General features: G+C 48.3%; 1 protein-coding gene and 1 long non-coding RNA gene across 3 annotated transcripts in view; one reads left to right on the forward strand and one right to left on the reverse strand.

The window, feature by feature from the left end:
* Window positions 1–3567, forward strand: part of LOC140431009 (uncharacterized) — an 87194-nt gene extending 83627 nt beyond the window's left edge. For both annotated transcript variants that reach the window (XM_072518900.1, XM_072518901.1), the window contains one exon: window positions 3226–3567. In XM_072518900.1, coding sequence (XP_072375001.1) covers window positions 3226–3409 — 184 coding nt within the window. In that variant the 3' untranslated portion in view covers window positions 3410–3567. The remainder of the gene's footprint in view (window positions 1–3225) is intronic.
* LOC140431010 (uncharacterized) overlaps window positions 1–16592 on the reverse strand; it is a 215053-nt gene that overhangs the window by 68200 nt on the left and 130261 nt on the right. The window lies entirely within an intron of this gene.

Here is a 16592-nt window from a genome sequence, read left to right on the forward strand (position 1 = left end):
AAAAAAGTTGATGCGAGAGTGGACATGGGAGAAAAAAGAAAACTCCTTCCCCCTTGGCCGTGCAAACCTCCATGGGTCTACACCCCCCATCTGTTCCATAAACCCCTTCAATTCCTTTGCCGCGGCTGGCACCCTCCCTGTCCTGGATTTTGACCTGTCCAATTCCGGATCAATGAATGTATTAACATCTACCCCATGATCAGGTTATGTGACTCTAAGTCTGGGATCTTGCGTAACACCCGCCTCAGAAATTCCACATCGTCCCAATTCGGAGCATATATGTTCACGAGTTCCACTCGCACCCCCTCCAGCTTCCCACTCACCATTATGTTCCTACCCATGTCTGGCATGATTCTCCCTGCCTCGAATGCCACTCATTTATTGATCAAGTTCACTACCCCCCCTGGTCTTTGAGTCCAGCCCTGAGTGGAATACTTGGCGAACCCACCCCTTTCTCAATCTAGTCTGGCCTATAGCCTTTAGGTGTGTTTCTTGTAACATTGCAACGTCTGCCTACAGCCCCCTCAAATGCGCAAGCAAGCGAGCCCTCTTGACCAGCCCATTCAACCCCATAACATTTCATGTAATCAACGTGGTTGGGGTGCCTCCCCCCCCCCCCCCACCCCGCCGACTAGCCATCACCCTTTTTAGGCCAGCCTCCAGCTCGGGTCCCCGGCCTCCTCGAGCCCCCCCCCCCCCTCGGGCATTCGCCATCCCTGACCTCCCATTTGTCTCATAGTAACAGTTCCTCCCCTGTCAGCAAAGCAGCTCCCCTACTCCCTCACCCCCTGGGAACAGCACAAGAAACCCAACCCCTCATATCAAGCTCCAGCTTAACACCTGCTCGCCCCCCCCACTGTGCATCCGTGAGTCAGCTAACCAAGCTGACTTGATAGCATGCACCCATGGCACCAAACAGTTTGTCTCCCCATTGTTCTCTCCCCTCTCCACCCACTTGGACAGACATATTCAAAGCATCACATTCCCCAGGAAACAAACATCAGAAAAAACAATGGAAAAACAGCGACAGAGAAAACAACCACAGAAACCAGCCTCCCCCCCCCCCCCCCCCCCGCCCAACCAGCTCCCAGTAAGACTAAGTTAACTTTAGCCATCGAAACAGCCCCTTATTGAACATAACACTACTTATTCAAGCCAGCACAAAAGTGATTTTCAACAAATCGCCACCACAATGCTCTCCAAGGATTCAGTGTCTTTAGTTCATCTCCAGTCTTTTTTCCTTGATGAAAGTCCACACATTGTCTGGTGTTTCGAAGTAAAAGTCCCGGGCGGGATTCTGCGCAAATTGTCGGGGCGGGAAAAAACGGCGCAAGCCCTGGCGGGAACCACTCCGGCGTCGAGCCTCCCAAAGGTGCGGAATCGGCCAGCGGGAAGGGGCTTGGCGCCACGCCAACTGGCGCCGAAGGGCATCCGCCGGCCGGCGCGAGTTGGCGCGGGAGTGCCAGCGTCTGCTGGCGTCATCCCCTCGTATGCGCAGGGGGGGGTTCATCTCCGCGTCGACCATCGCGGATCAGTACAAGGCTGACGCGGAGGGATAGAGTGCCCCCACGGCACAGGCCCGCCTGTGGATCAGTGGGCCCCGATCGCGGGCCAGGCCACCGTGTGGGCACCCCCCGGGGCCATATCGCCCCGCGCCCCCCCCCCCCCCCCCCACCCCCCCGAGGACCCCGGAGGCTGCCCACGGAGCTTGGTCCCACCGGTAGGGACCCTCGTTAAATGGGCGGGACTTCGGCGCAATGGCCCCGGGGACCATTGAGTCGCGCCGGTCCCCACCATTCTCCGAGGCGGGCGGCGCGATTCACGGCGGGGTGATTTTTGGGGGGCCAGAGAATTCGGAGGATGGCGGGGACGGGATTCACGCCGACCCCCAGCGATTCTCCGACCCGGTGGGGGGGTTGGAGAATCCCGCTCCCCGTTCCTGATATGTGACCCACAGACGGGCTGGGTACAACATCCCGAACTTCACCCCCTTCTTAAAGAGGGTCGTTTTTGCCCGATTAAACCTCCCCTGCGCATGCGAGGGGATGACGCCAGCAGACGCTGGCGCTCCCGTGCATGCGCCAACTCGCGCCAACTGGCGGAGGCCCTTCGGCGCCGGTTGGCGTGGCACCAAGCCCCTTCCCTCTTGGCCAAATCCACGCCCAGGTCTTGATAAATGTGCAGCTCACAATTCTCCCACTTGCTGCTCCTTTCTTTCTGGCCCACCGCAGAATGTGTTCCTTGTCCAGGAATCGGTGCAAACGTACCACCATCGCCCTCGGCGGCTCGTTCGCTCGGGGCTTCTTCGCGAGGGCTCTGTGCGCTCTGTCCACTTCCAGGGGCTGAGGGAACGCCTCAGGGAGGCCGACAATTCTCAGATTCTGCCTCCTGGACCTGTTCGACGGTCCACCAGCTTCTCCTGTATTCTTTTCTGGTGAACATTGATCATCTCCACCTTGGTCTCCAGCACAGTTAGGTATTCCTCGTGCTCGGACACCTTTTTCTCCACCTCCTGGATCGCACGTCTGTGGGTTTCTTGATTCTGCACCAGCTGATCAATCGAAGCCTTGATCGGGTCCAGCGTGTCCTTCTTAAGCTTGGTGAAGCAATCTTCAAAAAACTTCACCAGCTGCTCCGTCGACCACTGTGCCGTCGCACCGCGGCCGTGCTTCTCCGCCATGCTTTCCCGCGTTGCCAGCTCTGCTCGCGTCTTCCTTGTAGAACTTTGTCTTCTCACACGGTCACTTCTGGTCCAATTCTCCATACCCTGGGGTGGGGTGGGGGGGGTGGATTTCTCCTCACTGTCTCACTCTTCACTGATTTATCCAATAAAATCCGGACAAAAACGAGAGACAAAGGTCCAAAAGTCCGTCACAGGCAGGAGCTATCAAATGTGCGACCTACTCCTCCATGGCCGCCACCGGAAGTCCCCTTCATCAACTCAAACACCTCAAGTGGATTACCTCATAACCTCTGATACTCCAGGGAATACAAGCCTCGTCTATGCAATCTGTCCTCATAATGTAATCCTTTTAACCCTCGGATCATTCTGATGGATCTGCAGTCGAGCCCCACCGAGGTTGATATATCAATGTAAGAATGTGTGGGATATGTTTCCAACAATACACACTGGGCAATTATATTAAAGTTATCCATTAATTTGTTCAGTCCCGTAACTCGTTACCAGTATCCTTTATGTACGCTCTCTCTCCTCTTCTTAACTAGTTTAAAAAAGTCGGATACCGAGGACATCTTTAGAAAGATTTGTGACATATGTGACAGAGTCCAAGAGCTCAGCCAGGGAACCAGCCTCTCTTTACAAGATAAGAAAAGTAGCTTCACTGTGCCCTCGTTGCACCGGGCCCGGCATTCGGAAGAGCTGACTGGCGAATTCTCCGGCGATAAATAGGGTCCAACTGCGACAAGGAATTTGAGATTTTGATGTTCACACTGCATGTTGAAACCTACTTGTGATGACCACCATCAGCGAGCAATGAACTATTGTCACTCTGTATATGTTAATGACCAAGGTCAGATGATTATCTGCAATAAATCTTCTCATAAATAGCCAGTGCAACTGAAATATTTTATAATACATTGTTGACATTTGGTAATTAATGCCTTCAAAATGGGGAGCAGATGTATTAGAGGGAATGCAATAGGATAGTGCAGATGAGAACACATCAGGATTCATTATACAGAATACAACATAACTTTGTATCAAAAATGACAAGAATTTATATCGAGTGCGCATTAGGTACAAAGAGTTAGAACAGAACAATACAAAACAAATGATAGGATGCAGAATAGAGAACACACCATGACTGAGTATAATGAATGCAAAAGAGTTGGGGCAGCACGGTGGCGCAGTGGTTAGCACTGCAGCTTCACAGCACCGAGGTCCCAGGTTCGATCCCGGCCCTGGCTCATTCTCTGTGTGGAGTTTGCACATTCTCCCCGTGTTTGCGTGGGTTTCGCCCCCACAACCCAAAGATGTGCAGGGTAGGTGGATTGGCCACGCTAAATTGCCCCTTAATTGGAAAAAATGAATTGGGTACTCTAAATTTATTTTAAAAATGAATGTGAAAGAGTTAGGATGAACACTACAGCATGAAATAATAGAGTGTAGCAGGCCTCAATTCAACAAAACATATTATAGGTAATAAAAGAGAAGCACAGAAAACACAACATGGCTTACTCCAGGTAATGTGTAAACATGAGGGCAAAGAATAGAGTGAGTGAGTGAGAGCCGAGAATACAGTGAGATTTATTACAAGCAGATAGCAAGACTCAATGGGTGAAATCCAATGGCCATGCTGCGCCTGAAAAGCAGCTCGCTGCGGCGCAGCGTGGCCAATAAATGCTGGGAGATTCTGCTCCCGGGATCTACACTGCTCGCAATGCCTCGCGAGATCTAACACGATCTTGCAGGACGCTACAATGTAAATCCTGCCCATTGTGGGTGACATCACTTTTTAGCAAATCTGCATATTAGAGCGACACAGCTAGTCTCACGTTAATGTGCAGATTTGTGAGATCTATCCCCCTCACCTTGGAGACCTCAGGTGAGTGCTGTTCAACACTGGTCCCAACAAATGGGGACCAGCTGGAAGGACACTCATGGGAGTCTCCCAGGAGATTGGAAGCCCCCACTTGCCTGCCCGTTGGGCAGGATGGTATCCTGGTACTACTGTTGCCACCTGGGTAACCAAGTACTGCCAGTGGCAATGGGTGCCAGCCTGGCACTGCACCCTGGCATTTTTCTGTGTGCTGGCTATAGGGCTGGAGGTGCCCTGTGCGGGTGTAGAGGTGGTCTGGGGGACCCTCCCATAGTGCATTGGAGCTTGGGGGTTGTCAGGAGTTGTGTCGGGAGGGTTCAGGGATCAGGACACCATTTAAAAATGGCATCCCGATCTCTCGCTATACTGAGGAGTTCTGGCGAGTGGTGCTCCTCGGTGTCGGAAAATAGGGCTATGTGCGGCACCGGCCACACGTTCCCCGCTGAGGCCCCTTATTTAACATGAGTGGCATTGTATAGCCATGTGTTTCTCGCCGCTACGAGCGCTGGGAAACACACAGTTAAACCCGCTCCCGTATGGGACTTTGTTCCCTTTTAGTTGAATTGCACCCTACATGTATCATACGGCAGGACTTATTATGCATAGTACAGATTATGGGTTAAGATAATTAAAGTTAGTTTTTAACTGCAGTTTTAAAACCCTGGGTCATTTTGGGTTTAATTTTTCGCATCACGAACTGAGGAGGGGAAGAAAGCGAAGTGGTAGACCCAAAAAAACTGTGAATTCTAAGAAAAACAATAAAGGTGAGTTTTGATTTGGAGTGTGGCAGTTAATTAAATGGTAATGAAGCCTGCATTGCAGCAAAGTGGGACAGTATATGCAAAGCAGTCACTGAGTACACAACACATCACAAGCACCAATTTTGAGTTAGGCATGTACAGAGTAAGGCAGTGAAACAGAATCAGGTGGGAGAAAAAATGAGCAGATTCAGCTCTTCAATCCTACAATATGTTTCCCCTCTTGCAGTTAGGCATGATTGTAGGAAAGAACATGAGGGACTTCAGGATCAATTATTACAGATGCCTAGTCAACCCTCAACAATCGCTAAGGTGCTGTACCAGATGCTTAACATTTTAAAGTTTTAACGCGTTGGGGAAAGATCGATTCATTCCAGGAGTGCTAATATAAGTAGGGTTTAGTTATTTTATAAACAAACTTTATGACAACAAAAGAAAGGAAAACAATATTTAAACTTTTACTTCAGCTCTAACGCTAACAGATTACATGCAGTTTCTTAACCTTAACACACTAGTTCGCAGTAGACCACACTGTACATGAACATGCAGCTCTTGTTCCACTTACATAGACAAAGGCAATACTTGCATTTACGAAGCACTTTTCTCCTGTTAGGGACATTTGGAGTGTGTGTATTTGATCACTCACCTTGTGTGATTAAAGGTGACATAAAGGTACTGATAGGCGACATGAACCAGGTCTTCTGTGGATATCCCCGCATCCCAAGCCTTCGTGGAGCTGCCATCTCCCTCCTTCCCTCACTCACCATGCCCCTTTTACAACTTTCACCCAAGCTCAATGCAACAGCTCAGCCTCCTCTACCCTTATTCAACAAAGCTCCCCATACAAGAAAAGCATCTCCTACTCATTCCAAATCCACCATGTAGATTACCTCACCTCCTGCACGCTACCTTTAACCGGTCAAGAATCTGAAGGCAAATGTTTGTTGTTTGCTGCGCACTTAATTCCAAAGGTACAATTCAATCTGGAGAGGTTGTGTGTTAATGGGCATGTATGCCAGATTAAAGTTCTGGCCAATGCCCTTTCATCAGAATCAGTCTCCAAGAAAGTGGGGATATTTTCATTTGACAAATCCATAGAGAGCCGCAATTGAGTGATGAAGCATAAAGTGATGAAGTGGGTAAATTTTGTCCAACTAACTCGGTTATTTTATATTAATATAGTGCATGACGGCAAAATATATGAGAAAAGAGATAGGTTTGGTGCTAGGAAGTATTTATTTTCACGCAGAGTTGTTGATCTCTGGAACAGATTAATAAGGCATGTGATGAATCTGGAATCTATACAGTCCTTTGAAAAGAGAGCTGGATGAAAATCCTGAGACAAGGAGGACATTTTCCAGTTGTGACAAGTGGGAGCTGGGTGATGCCGGAATTATGGTGGCCTCTGGTGCATGCTTGTGAGGTCATACAGCAAGAACCCAAGTCTTGTCCTGAATGACTCAGAATGTTTCCAGTTCATTTGCACCACCCAGGAGACTGAGTGACTAAATGGCGTGTTCAAGGATGTACCATTTCTGGGGTGAAGCACATATCTGTGAACTAGAGAGTGTTTGTTTATCCCAAACTTTTCTCTGCTTTCCACGACCACCACCTCAGAGTTCTGAGTCCTGGCTTCGGCAGTGTTTTCTTTTGCAAGAATTTATGCTGTAATCTAGGGCCTCGGGGAACAGTTGGCATTTTCAGCAGATTTTTCCCACACATGTGGGGTATCGTGATGATAAAAGGAAACAATTTGGCACAACGCAAACTCCTAACTTCAAAAATGATTTGGGGATACATAAACAACTTTGGAACAAGTTAAATAATTTTTAAAAGCAGGTGGCACAATTCAGCGGACTGAAGTTAGTCCGCTGTTGGGCGCGTTCAGCGGGGTGTTTCTTGACAACGCTGAGGAACATCCCGCTGCACTTTGCCTTTTGTTTTGGCTTCGGGGAGTTTATCCCCACCGGGGCTGCACACAGAGGGGTTGAGGTGTCATTTTATCTGGAAACCCCAATCTCTCCCCCCTCACCCCCCTTCAGCACCCTCTCCTCCAGCTTTCTGCTACCCCTCACTCCCCCAACCTTCCCGGGGCCCCTGGGAACCCCCCCTCAACTTGCCAAAGCCCCCGGCGGGCCCGATCCCTGGCAGTGCCAACTTGGGCACCCTCGAACTGGCAATCTCCCACCCTGACAGTGACACTGCACTCTTGCAGTGCCACTCCAAACACCCTGGCAGTGCCAGGGTAACTGCTGCCCACGTGGCACTGCCAGAGTGCCAAGGTATCAGGGGGAGTGCCAGGGTGCCCCCTGCCTTGTCCCTGACCACACAGGTGTTTCCTATACCTGTGAGATCCCCTCTAGGTGCTGTTACGCCTTGTCCATGATGCCACCCTGGGAGGTCTCCCAGACACGGCTGGCGAGTCCCAGGCACTGGGTGAATCCGGCATCTGGGTATTTAATGAGCCCTTCGGGGGCTCATGCGTGATTCACCTGGTGCGCTCGGAGCCGCGCCAGGCACAACGCTGTTGCTGAATCGCGGCCTGGATCTCTATTTAAAAATGCAAAAGATTTGCAGGGTTCTAAGGAAGAGCTAGGAGTGGGACTAATTGGTAAACATTTCACAGAGCTGGGAAAGGATGGCGGGTCGAATGGCCTCCTTCTATGGTTATTTGGTTCCATGATTCTATGATTCATAGAATCCCTACAGTGGAGGAGGCCATTCAACCCATTGAGTCTGCACCAACCCTCCGAAAGAGCATTCCTAACAAGACCCACTCCCCCATCCTCTCCCCATAACCCCACTTAACATTTGGACGCTAATGAGAAATTTATCATGGCCAATCCACCGAATCTGCACATCTTTGGACTGTGGGACAAACCTGAAGCAACCCCGAGGAAACCCACGCAGAGACGGGGAGAAGTTGCAATTTCCACACAGTCACCCAAAGTCGGAATCAAACCTGGGTCCCTGGCGCTGTGAGGTAGAAGTGTTAACCACTGTGCCACCCCAAAATGTATTTTCCTTTCAAATGTAATTTTAAGAAATATATTTCTGCTATTTTATAATGAGGCAATATATCAGTTGTGCCAGATGGTGAGTCAATCTCATCTGAGCAAAGCACGTCTGAATTTTAAGTTCTTATGTAGGAAGCTTGATGAGGGCATGTGGAATGCCTCATTTTCAAAAGGTAATTGGGGTGAATACGCAATATGGGAAAATAATCCCTGGTTATGGGGAAAGAGTAGGAGAATGAGATCACACGAATAGTTAATTCGAAGAGTTCCCACAGGCAGAATGGACCAAATGTTATCCTTCCATGGTACATTGGAAACTTGGAGCCAAAGGCCAAAACAAAGTGCTTGCACCATTTTTATCCACCAGATGGTGATGTTGCACTCTAAGAAGATATTTCTCAGCATGTTCAGCGTCGAAAAATCTGCAGAAGAATTGTACCAAGGAATAAGCAGCAATGGATGGAGGTCCTGACACCCCAGCCCAATTAACTCTCAGTTCCCAGGTGCAAATGTGAAAACAAAAAGAAAGGAAAACTGCAATCGCTGCTCTTTGTCCCCTTTGTTTGTCCTGGGGTTTATGGGACTTCCTCTGAGGTGGGTGCCTCTTAGCCCTCCTTCTTTCTTGACATGGTCCAGTATCAAACCTTTTCCTGCTAACGTCCCTGTAAAATGCCTCAGGTAATTTCACATGTAACGAAATAGAATGCCACCAACCCCAAATCCTCTACCCCGCCATGCACCCCCCTCGCCTGACCACAACCAACATTAAAGTGTCTGAGGGACAAACAAAAGACTTGCATTTATCTAGAGCCTTTTCGTGGCCAAAGGAAGTCCTCAAGCATTTCACAACTAATTCAGTGCTTTTGCAGTGTAATGACTGATTTGTATGCAACAGGCTCTCACAAGCAGCAAATATGACATTGACCAGATAATCTATTTGTGTGATGTTGATTGAGGGATTTATCTAGTGCCACTGGATTTGACACATTGAAAGAGCAAGAAAGGGGCGGCTCGGTGGCGCATTGGTTAGCACGGCTGCCTCACGGCGCCGAGGACCCAGTTCGATCCCGGCCCTGGGTCACTGTCCATGTGGAATTTGCACATTCTCCCCGTGGTCTGCATAGGTCTTATCCCCACATCCCCGAAAGATGGTGGATTGACCATGCTAAATTGCCCCTTAATTCAAAAAATTAAAAAACTAGAAAGAGCAAGAAAGGTAGGATAGTATTTCTTCACAACATCATTCATGCTGAAATCCTGGATTGGGATCTGAACCCACAATGTCTGACTAAGAGGCTAGAGTGTTACCAACTGAGCTGCAAAGCAAGGTACAGTAAGTGTGCGAGGAGAGCGGCGGAGACAGAGGGTAAGTCTCCAGGGAACAAACTCGGAGGGCGGAACATCAGAGCGGTGAGTATAAAGTAACTTACCAGCTGTGACCTGATTGGCTGATAGGGAATCTGCATGAAATTTGAAAAAAAATCATCAAGAAACTAATGAATTAACTAAGTAGAAATGGCTGGGCAGGTAATGTGCTGTAGCTGCATAATGTGGGAGCTGGCAGATCCCATTGAAAGCTGCAGTAACTACATCTGCAGCAAGTGTTTGTTGCCGGAGGAATTTCGGCTCAGAATTGAGCTGGAGTCTGAACTTCTGACACTGTGGCACGTCCAGGAGGGGGAGAGTTACCTGGACGCTTTGTTTCAGGAGGCAGTCAGACCCCATAGATTAAGTACCTCAAATTTGGCCAGGGACAGCAGGGTTTGACTGCGAGTGAGGCAGGTAGCGAGATCCTGAATTCAGAAATGGGGGAGCCTCAGTTCTTGATCTTGACCAGCAGGTACGAGGTATTTGCTCACTGTGTAGATGAGGAAAAGGGCTGGAGGGAGGATGATCAAACTGACCACTGCACCGCGGTACAAGAGGCCATTGAAAAGGGGAGGGGTGCAAAAAGACAAGTGGTAGTTGTAGGGGGTTCAATAATTAGGGGAACTGATACCATCCTTTCTAAGCAGGATCGAGAGTCCCACATGGCATGTTGCCTGCCTGGTGCCAGGGTGAGGGACATCTCTGATCGGCTTGAAAGGATATTAGAGTGGGAGGGGGAGGATCCAGTTGTCATGGTCCACATTGGGATAAACAACATAGGCAAGACTAGGAAAGAGGACCTGTTTGGGGAATCTCAGGAACTAGGAACAAAATTAAAGAACAGGTCCTCAAGGGTTATAATCTCAGGATTACTATCCAAGCCACGTGCTAATTGGCATAGGGATGAGAAAGTTAGGGAAGTAAACACATGGCTACAGGAGTGGTGTGGGAAAAAGGGGTTCCTTTTTGTGAGGCACTGGCATCAGTATTGGGACAGTAAGGATCTGTACTGTTGGGACAGTCTCCACCTGAACCAATCTGGGATCAGTGTTCCAGCGGAAAGGATAAATATGGTGGTCTTTAAGGGGCGGAAGAGGAGGGTAAAACTACAAGAAGTATAATAGTTAATGGGAACAAAAGCAGCAGATCAGCATGTGAGGAGAAGGTAGAGGTTAATAGCATGAATAGGCAGGGCAGCCTAACGACTATGGAGGAGAAATCAAAATGTAAGGTGACTGTCGGAGTGAAAGTTGGGGATGAGGCTGAATGTTAGTAGAAATTAATAAAGGAGGTCAGAATGTGTGTAAAACATAGTGCACAAGAAAATCCTGCAAGGAAAAGACAAATCAGTAGGACATATTTAAAATCCTTGTACCTAAACGCGCGCAGTATTCAGAATAACGTCAATGAGCTGTCAGCTCAAATAGAGACAATTGGGCATGATTTGGTGGGGATTACTGAAACACGGTTGCAGGAGAACCAGGATTGGAAGTTGAATGTCCAAGGGTACTCAGTATTCCGAAAGGATGGAACAGGAAGTGGAGTTGCTTTATTGGTTAAAGATGGCATCAAGGCTGTATTAAGAAATGATACTGGTACTAAAATGTTGAATCGATCTGGGTGGAAATAAAAAAGCAATGGAAAAAGTTCCTTGGTAGGAGGAATTTGTAGCCCCCAGAGCAAAACTTCCAAAGTGGGTCATAGTATAAACCAATGAGGGCTTGTGAGAAGGGCACAACTGTAATCATGGGTAATTTTAATATGAATATTGACTGGACTAATCAAATTGGCAAGGGTAGCCTTGGGGGAGATTTCATAGAGTGTATGAGGGATTGTTTCTTTGAGCAATATGTTATGGAGCCAACCAGGGAGCAGGCTATTTTAGATTTAATATTATGTAATGAAGAAGGGTTGATAAATAGCCTTGTCATTAAGGATCCTCTTGGAAGGAGGGATCACAGCATGGTAGAATCACAAATTCAGATTGAGCGAGAGAAGACAATGCCATACTAGAGTTTTAGCATTGGGCAGAGGTAATTATACTGGCCTGAGGAAAGAGTTGGGCCAAGTTGACTGGGCCCAAATAATTGTGGGTAGGACAGTTGAGGAACAATGGTGGATGTTCAGGGAAATATTAAATACCTCTCAATTAAAGTATATTCCTGAGAGGTAGAGGACTTGTAAAAGGGAGAAAAACTTTCCATGGCTAAACAGGGAGTTCAAGGAAGACGTAAAGGCAAAGACTAGGGTGTACGATACTTCAAAAGCTAGTGGTAAACTGGAGGATTGGGAGAACTTTAAGGTTCAGCAAAAGACTACGAAAAATAAAATCAAAAGAGCTAAGATGAACTATGAAAGGAAACTAACAGGACGCATATACACTGATACCAAAAGTTTCCATAAATATATAAAGAGGAAGGGAATTGCTAAAGTAACTGTTGGCCCTTTAGAGGATTATACTGCTGAGGTAATGAAGGGGAACACAGAAATGGCAGAGGCACTGAACCAATATTATGTCTCTGTCTTCACGGTAGAAGATAATAAAAAACATTCTAAAAACTACAGTTAATGCAGAGGACCTTAACCATGCAATAACCATCACTGGGTAGACAGCATTGAATAAATTAATGACATTAAAGGCAGATAAGTCTCTGGAACCTGATGGCCTGCACCCTAGGGTATTAAGGGAGGTGCCAGCAGAGATATTTGGTGCATTGGTTATATTTCAAAATTCCCGGGATACTGGAAGGGTCCTGGTGGATTGGAAACATGCTAATGTGACACCCCTATTCAAAAAGGGAGAGAGGCAAAAAGTAGGAAACTATAGACCGGTTAGCTTGAACTCTGTGGTGGGGAAGTTGCTGGAATCAATCATTAAGGAAGAGATAACTGAACATTTGGAAAGACAAAGCTCAATCCACCACTGTCAGCATGGATTTATGAAGGGTCAGTCACGCTTGAAAAACTTGCTTGAGTTCTTTCCGGATGCAACCAGCAAGGTAGATAATGGGGAACCTGTGGATGTGCTATATCCAAACCCACAGAAGGCATTTGACAAGATGCCACATAAAAGATTGATCCAGAAGGTGAGATCGCAGGGGACTGGGGATAGAGTACAAAATTGGATTGATGATTGGCTGACTGACAGAAAGCAGAGGATCCGAATAAATGGGTCCTTCTCTGGCTGATGAACTCTGGCAGGGTGCCACAGGGGTCAGTCCTCGGACCTCAACTGTTTACGATCGATATAAATTATTTGCAAGCAGGGACAGAGTGAAATATAGCAAAATTTGCAGATGATGCTAAAATAGATGGGAAAGCAGCCAGTGAAGAGGAGATAAAGATTTTACAGATGGATATAAATAGGCTGGGAGATTGGGCCAAAATTTGGCAGGTGGAGTTTAATGTACATAAATGTGAGGTAATCCATTTTAGCTGAAAAAATAGAAAGGCAAATTATTATCTGAATGGAAAGCAGATTCAAAATGCATCTGGGCAGAGGGATCCGGGTATCTTTGTTCATGAATCGCAGAAAGTCGGTATGCAGGTACAGCATGTAAAAAAAAGGCAAATGGAATGTTAGCATTTATTGTAAAGGGACTGGAGTATAAAAGTAAAAATGTATAGTGGCAATTGTACAGGTGTTGGTGAGACCACATCTGGAGTATTGTGTCCAGTTTTGGTCTCCTTGTTTGAAGAAGGATGTGGTGGCATTGGAAGCAGTTCAGAGGAGGTTCACCAGATGATTCCGGGGATGAATGGGTTGACGTATATGAAGAGATTAAACAGTTTGGGCTTATACTCATTGGAGTTTAGAAGGATGAGAGGGGATCTGATCAAGGTATATAAAATACTAAAAGGGATTGATAAGGTAAATGGAAACTAAAAGTTCCCCCTTGTAGGGCAATCTAGAATGAGAGGTCACTGATATAGGTTGAGAGGTGGTAGATTTAGATCTGAGATGAGGAGGAACTACTTCTTGCAGAGGGTAGTGAATTTGTGGAACTTGCTGCCCCATAGTGCAATGGAATCTGAGTCATTAAATAGTTTCCAGAAGGAGATAGATATATTTCTGATTTTAAAAATGGGTTAAAGGGATATGGGGAACAGGTAGAGAGGTGGATTTGAGACCAGGAAGTGATCGAAATAATCTCATTGAATGGTGTAGCAGACTCGAGGGGCTGAATTGCCTACTTCTGCTTCTAATTCCTATGCTCCTATGTTCCTAGAAGGCAGTGAAAAAATAATCTCTAGTCATTGTTTCCTTCTGTTCCATTCAAAAACAATGTTGCATTTATATAATGGGTGCGATCTACTTGAATGGGAACATAGTCCCATAGCTAGCGGGTTTAGCGTGGTGTTTCCTGATGCTCGGAGCACCGAGAAACACCACACTATTGAACGCCCATTCGGGTAGATACAGGGCCTCAGCGGGAGCCCCCTCCCTCCCCCCTGCCCCCCAATGAGGCTACACTTAGTCCCGTTTTCTGCACTGAGGAGCTCTGCTTCTCATTTAAAGAAGGTGTCCCGATCTCTTGACCCCCTGATACAAACCCCAAACACCCCGAGCTGGCCTATAAGGTGGTCATCAGGCTCCTCTGCAACTGCACGGTGAACCCCCAGTCAAATCCACAGCGTGGGGAAAATGCCAGCTTGGAACCTTAGCACCATCCCTCCCTCTCACTAAACCCTGTGTTCCCCAGCATTTCTGACATACTATTTATATCCTCCTTTATGAAAACAGAACCAAAGTATTTCGTTGGTCAGCTATTTCTTTGTTCCCCATTATAAATTTGCCTGTTTGACTGTAAGACATTTGTCTTTACCTATCTTTTTCTCTTCACATACCTATAGAAGGTTTTACCGTCAGTTTATACGTTCTGTGCAAGCTTACCCCTATTTTTCCTTTCTTAGTCAACCCCTTTGTCCTCCTTTGCTAGATTCTAAACTGCTCCCAATCCTCAGTTCTGCTGATCTTTCTGGCCAATTTGTATGCTTCTTTCTGGGATCTCTAATGTCACTTGTAAGCCATGGTTTGGCCATCTTTTCCATTTTATATTTGCATCAGACAAGAATGAACAGTTTTAGCAGTCCACCATGTGCTCTTTGAATGTTTGGCATTCCCTATCCACCATCTTCCCTTTAAGTAATGTTCCCCAATCCATCATAGCCAACTCACACCTCATAAGACCATAAGACAGAGGAGCAGAATTAGGCCATTCAGCCCATTGAGTCATGGCTGATACATTTTCATCTCCATTCTCCTGCCTTCTCCCATAACCCTTGTAACACTTTGTGGTAATACCAGGTGTTGCAGTACCTGAGAGGTGGATGCCCATTGGCTAGACCTAGGGGTCTACCATTGGCTAATGTACATAGCTCCGCCCTGAGAGGCGGGGTATAAGAACCAATGCCATCCCAGCAGCCTTCACTTTCTGTATCGAAGCTGCTGGGTACAGTTCTAGCTGATTAAAGCCGATTAGTTATGACTCACCTTGTCTCGAGAGTAATTGATTGTGCATCAATTTAATCAGCTATTACTTCTGAAAGGATGGATCTCCGCATCAAACCGGAGTGCCTTCAGCTCAGTCCCCACGCAGACTACTCCGCTGCTATCTTCAAGCACTGGCTGGCGTGTTTTAAGAGCTTCATCGACACAGCCGCCGACACCCCCATGGAAAGGCAGAAAATGCACCTTCTACGCTCCCGAGTCAGCCCTGCAATCTACCCTCTGATCGAGGAGGCGGCGAACTATGCTGCAGCTATCGAGCTGCTAGAAGGACATTACATCCACCCCTTGAACCAGGTCTACGCCCGTCACCTGCTGGCAACTAGAAGGCAGAGCCCTGAAGAAACACTGGAAGACTTCTATTGGGCTCTACTAGTGCTGGGCCGGAACTGTGGCTGTCCAGCAGTCACGGGGAACGAGCACGCGGAACGTTTAATTCGGGATGCTTTCGTGGCAGGTATGACTTCCCCCGACATCCGCAGAAGGCTCCTTGAAATGGACACACTGGGCCTCACTGAGGCACGGGCCCTGGCAGGGTCCATGGACGTTGCGTACAAAAACGCACTGGCTTTTGCTCCCGTATGCACGGCGCCCCTCTGGGCTGCGTGGCACCCCGTCGCGGCGACCAGACTTTCCCGCTAACCCCGCAGGCCTGTGCCGCTAGACGGCCCGTTTTCACCGCCGGCCAACGCTGCTTCTTCTGCGGCCAAGCGAATCATCCCCACGCACGCTGCCCGGCCCGCACCGCCACCTGCAAAGGGTGCGGCATGAAAGGCCACTATGTCACGGTCTGCCAGGGACGCGTCATGGCAGCAGTCGCCAGCGACTATCAGCAGCCTTTGTTTCAGTTCCTGGCCGTCCAAGGCCCACCGCCGCCCTTCTATCCCCAGGCAACGTGCGACCCCCGGGCATGGCCATTTTGCCCCCCGGCCACCACGCTGGATGGGTGGGCGCCGCCATTTTGTCCCTCGCTGACGCCATCTTCTGCATCCCCGGACTCCATGTGTGACCCGTGGCTGACGCCACCTTGGATGGGGCCTCAAGCCCCCAGCACTGCCAACTCCACGCTGCCTGACCAGAACTCCCCCTTGCTGCAGCTGGCCTCCGTTACCCTGGACCAGAGTCGGCCCCGGACGCTAGCGAAAGCCACCACAACGATCGCCATCAACGGCCATGTGACGTCGTGCCTGATCGTCTCGGGGAGCACGGAAAGCTTTGTCCACCCCGACAAGGTAAGGCGCTGTTCTCTTGTCACCCATCCCGTAAACCAACGGATCTCCCTGGCCTCCGGGTCACACGCAGTGGAGATAAAGGGGTTCTGCCTAGCGAACCTCACTGTCCAAGGCAGGGAATTCCGCAATTTCCGCCTGTACGTTCTGCC

This window comes from Scyliorhinus torazame, chromosome 10 (assembly GCF_047496885.1).
Source record: "Scyliorhinus torazame isolate Kashiwa2021f chromosome 10, sScyTor2.1, whole genome shotgun sequence".
NCBI classification, from domain to species: Eukaryota; Metazoa; Chordata; class Chondrichthyes; order Carcharhiniformes; family Scyliorhinidae; genus Scyliorhinus; species Scyliorhinus torazame.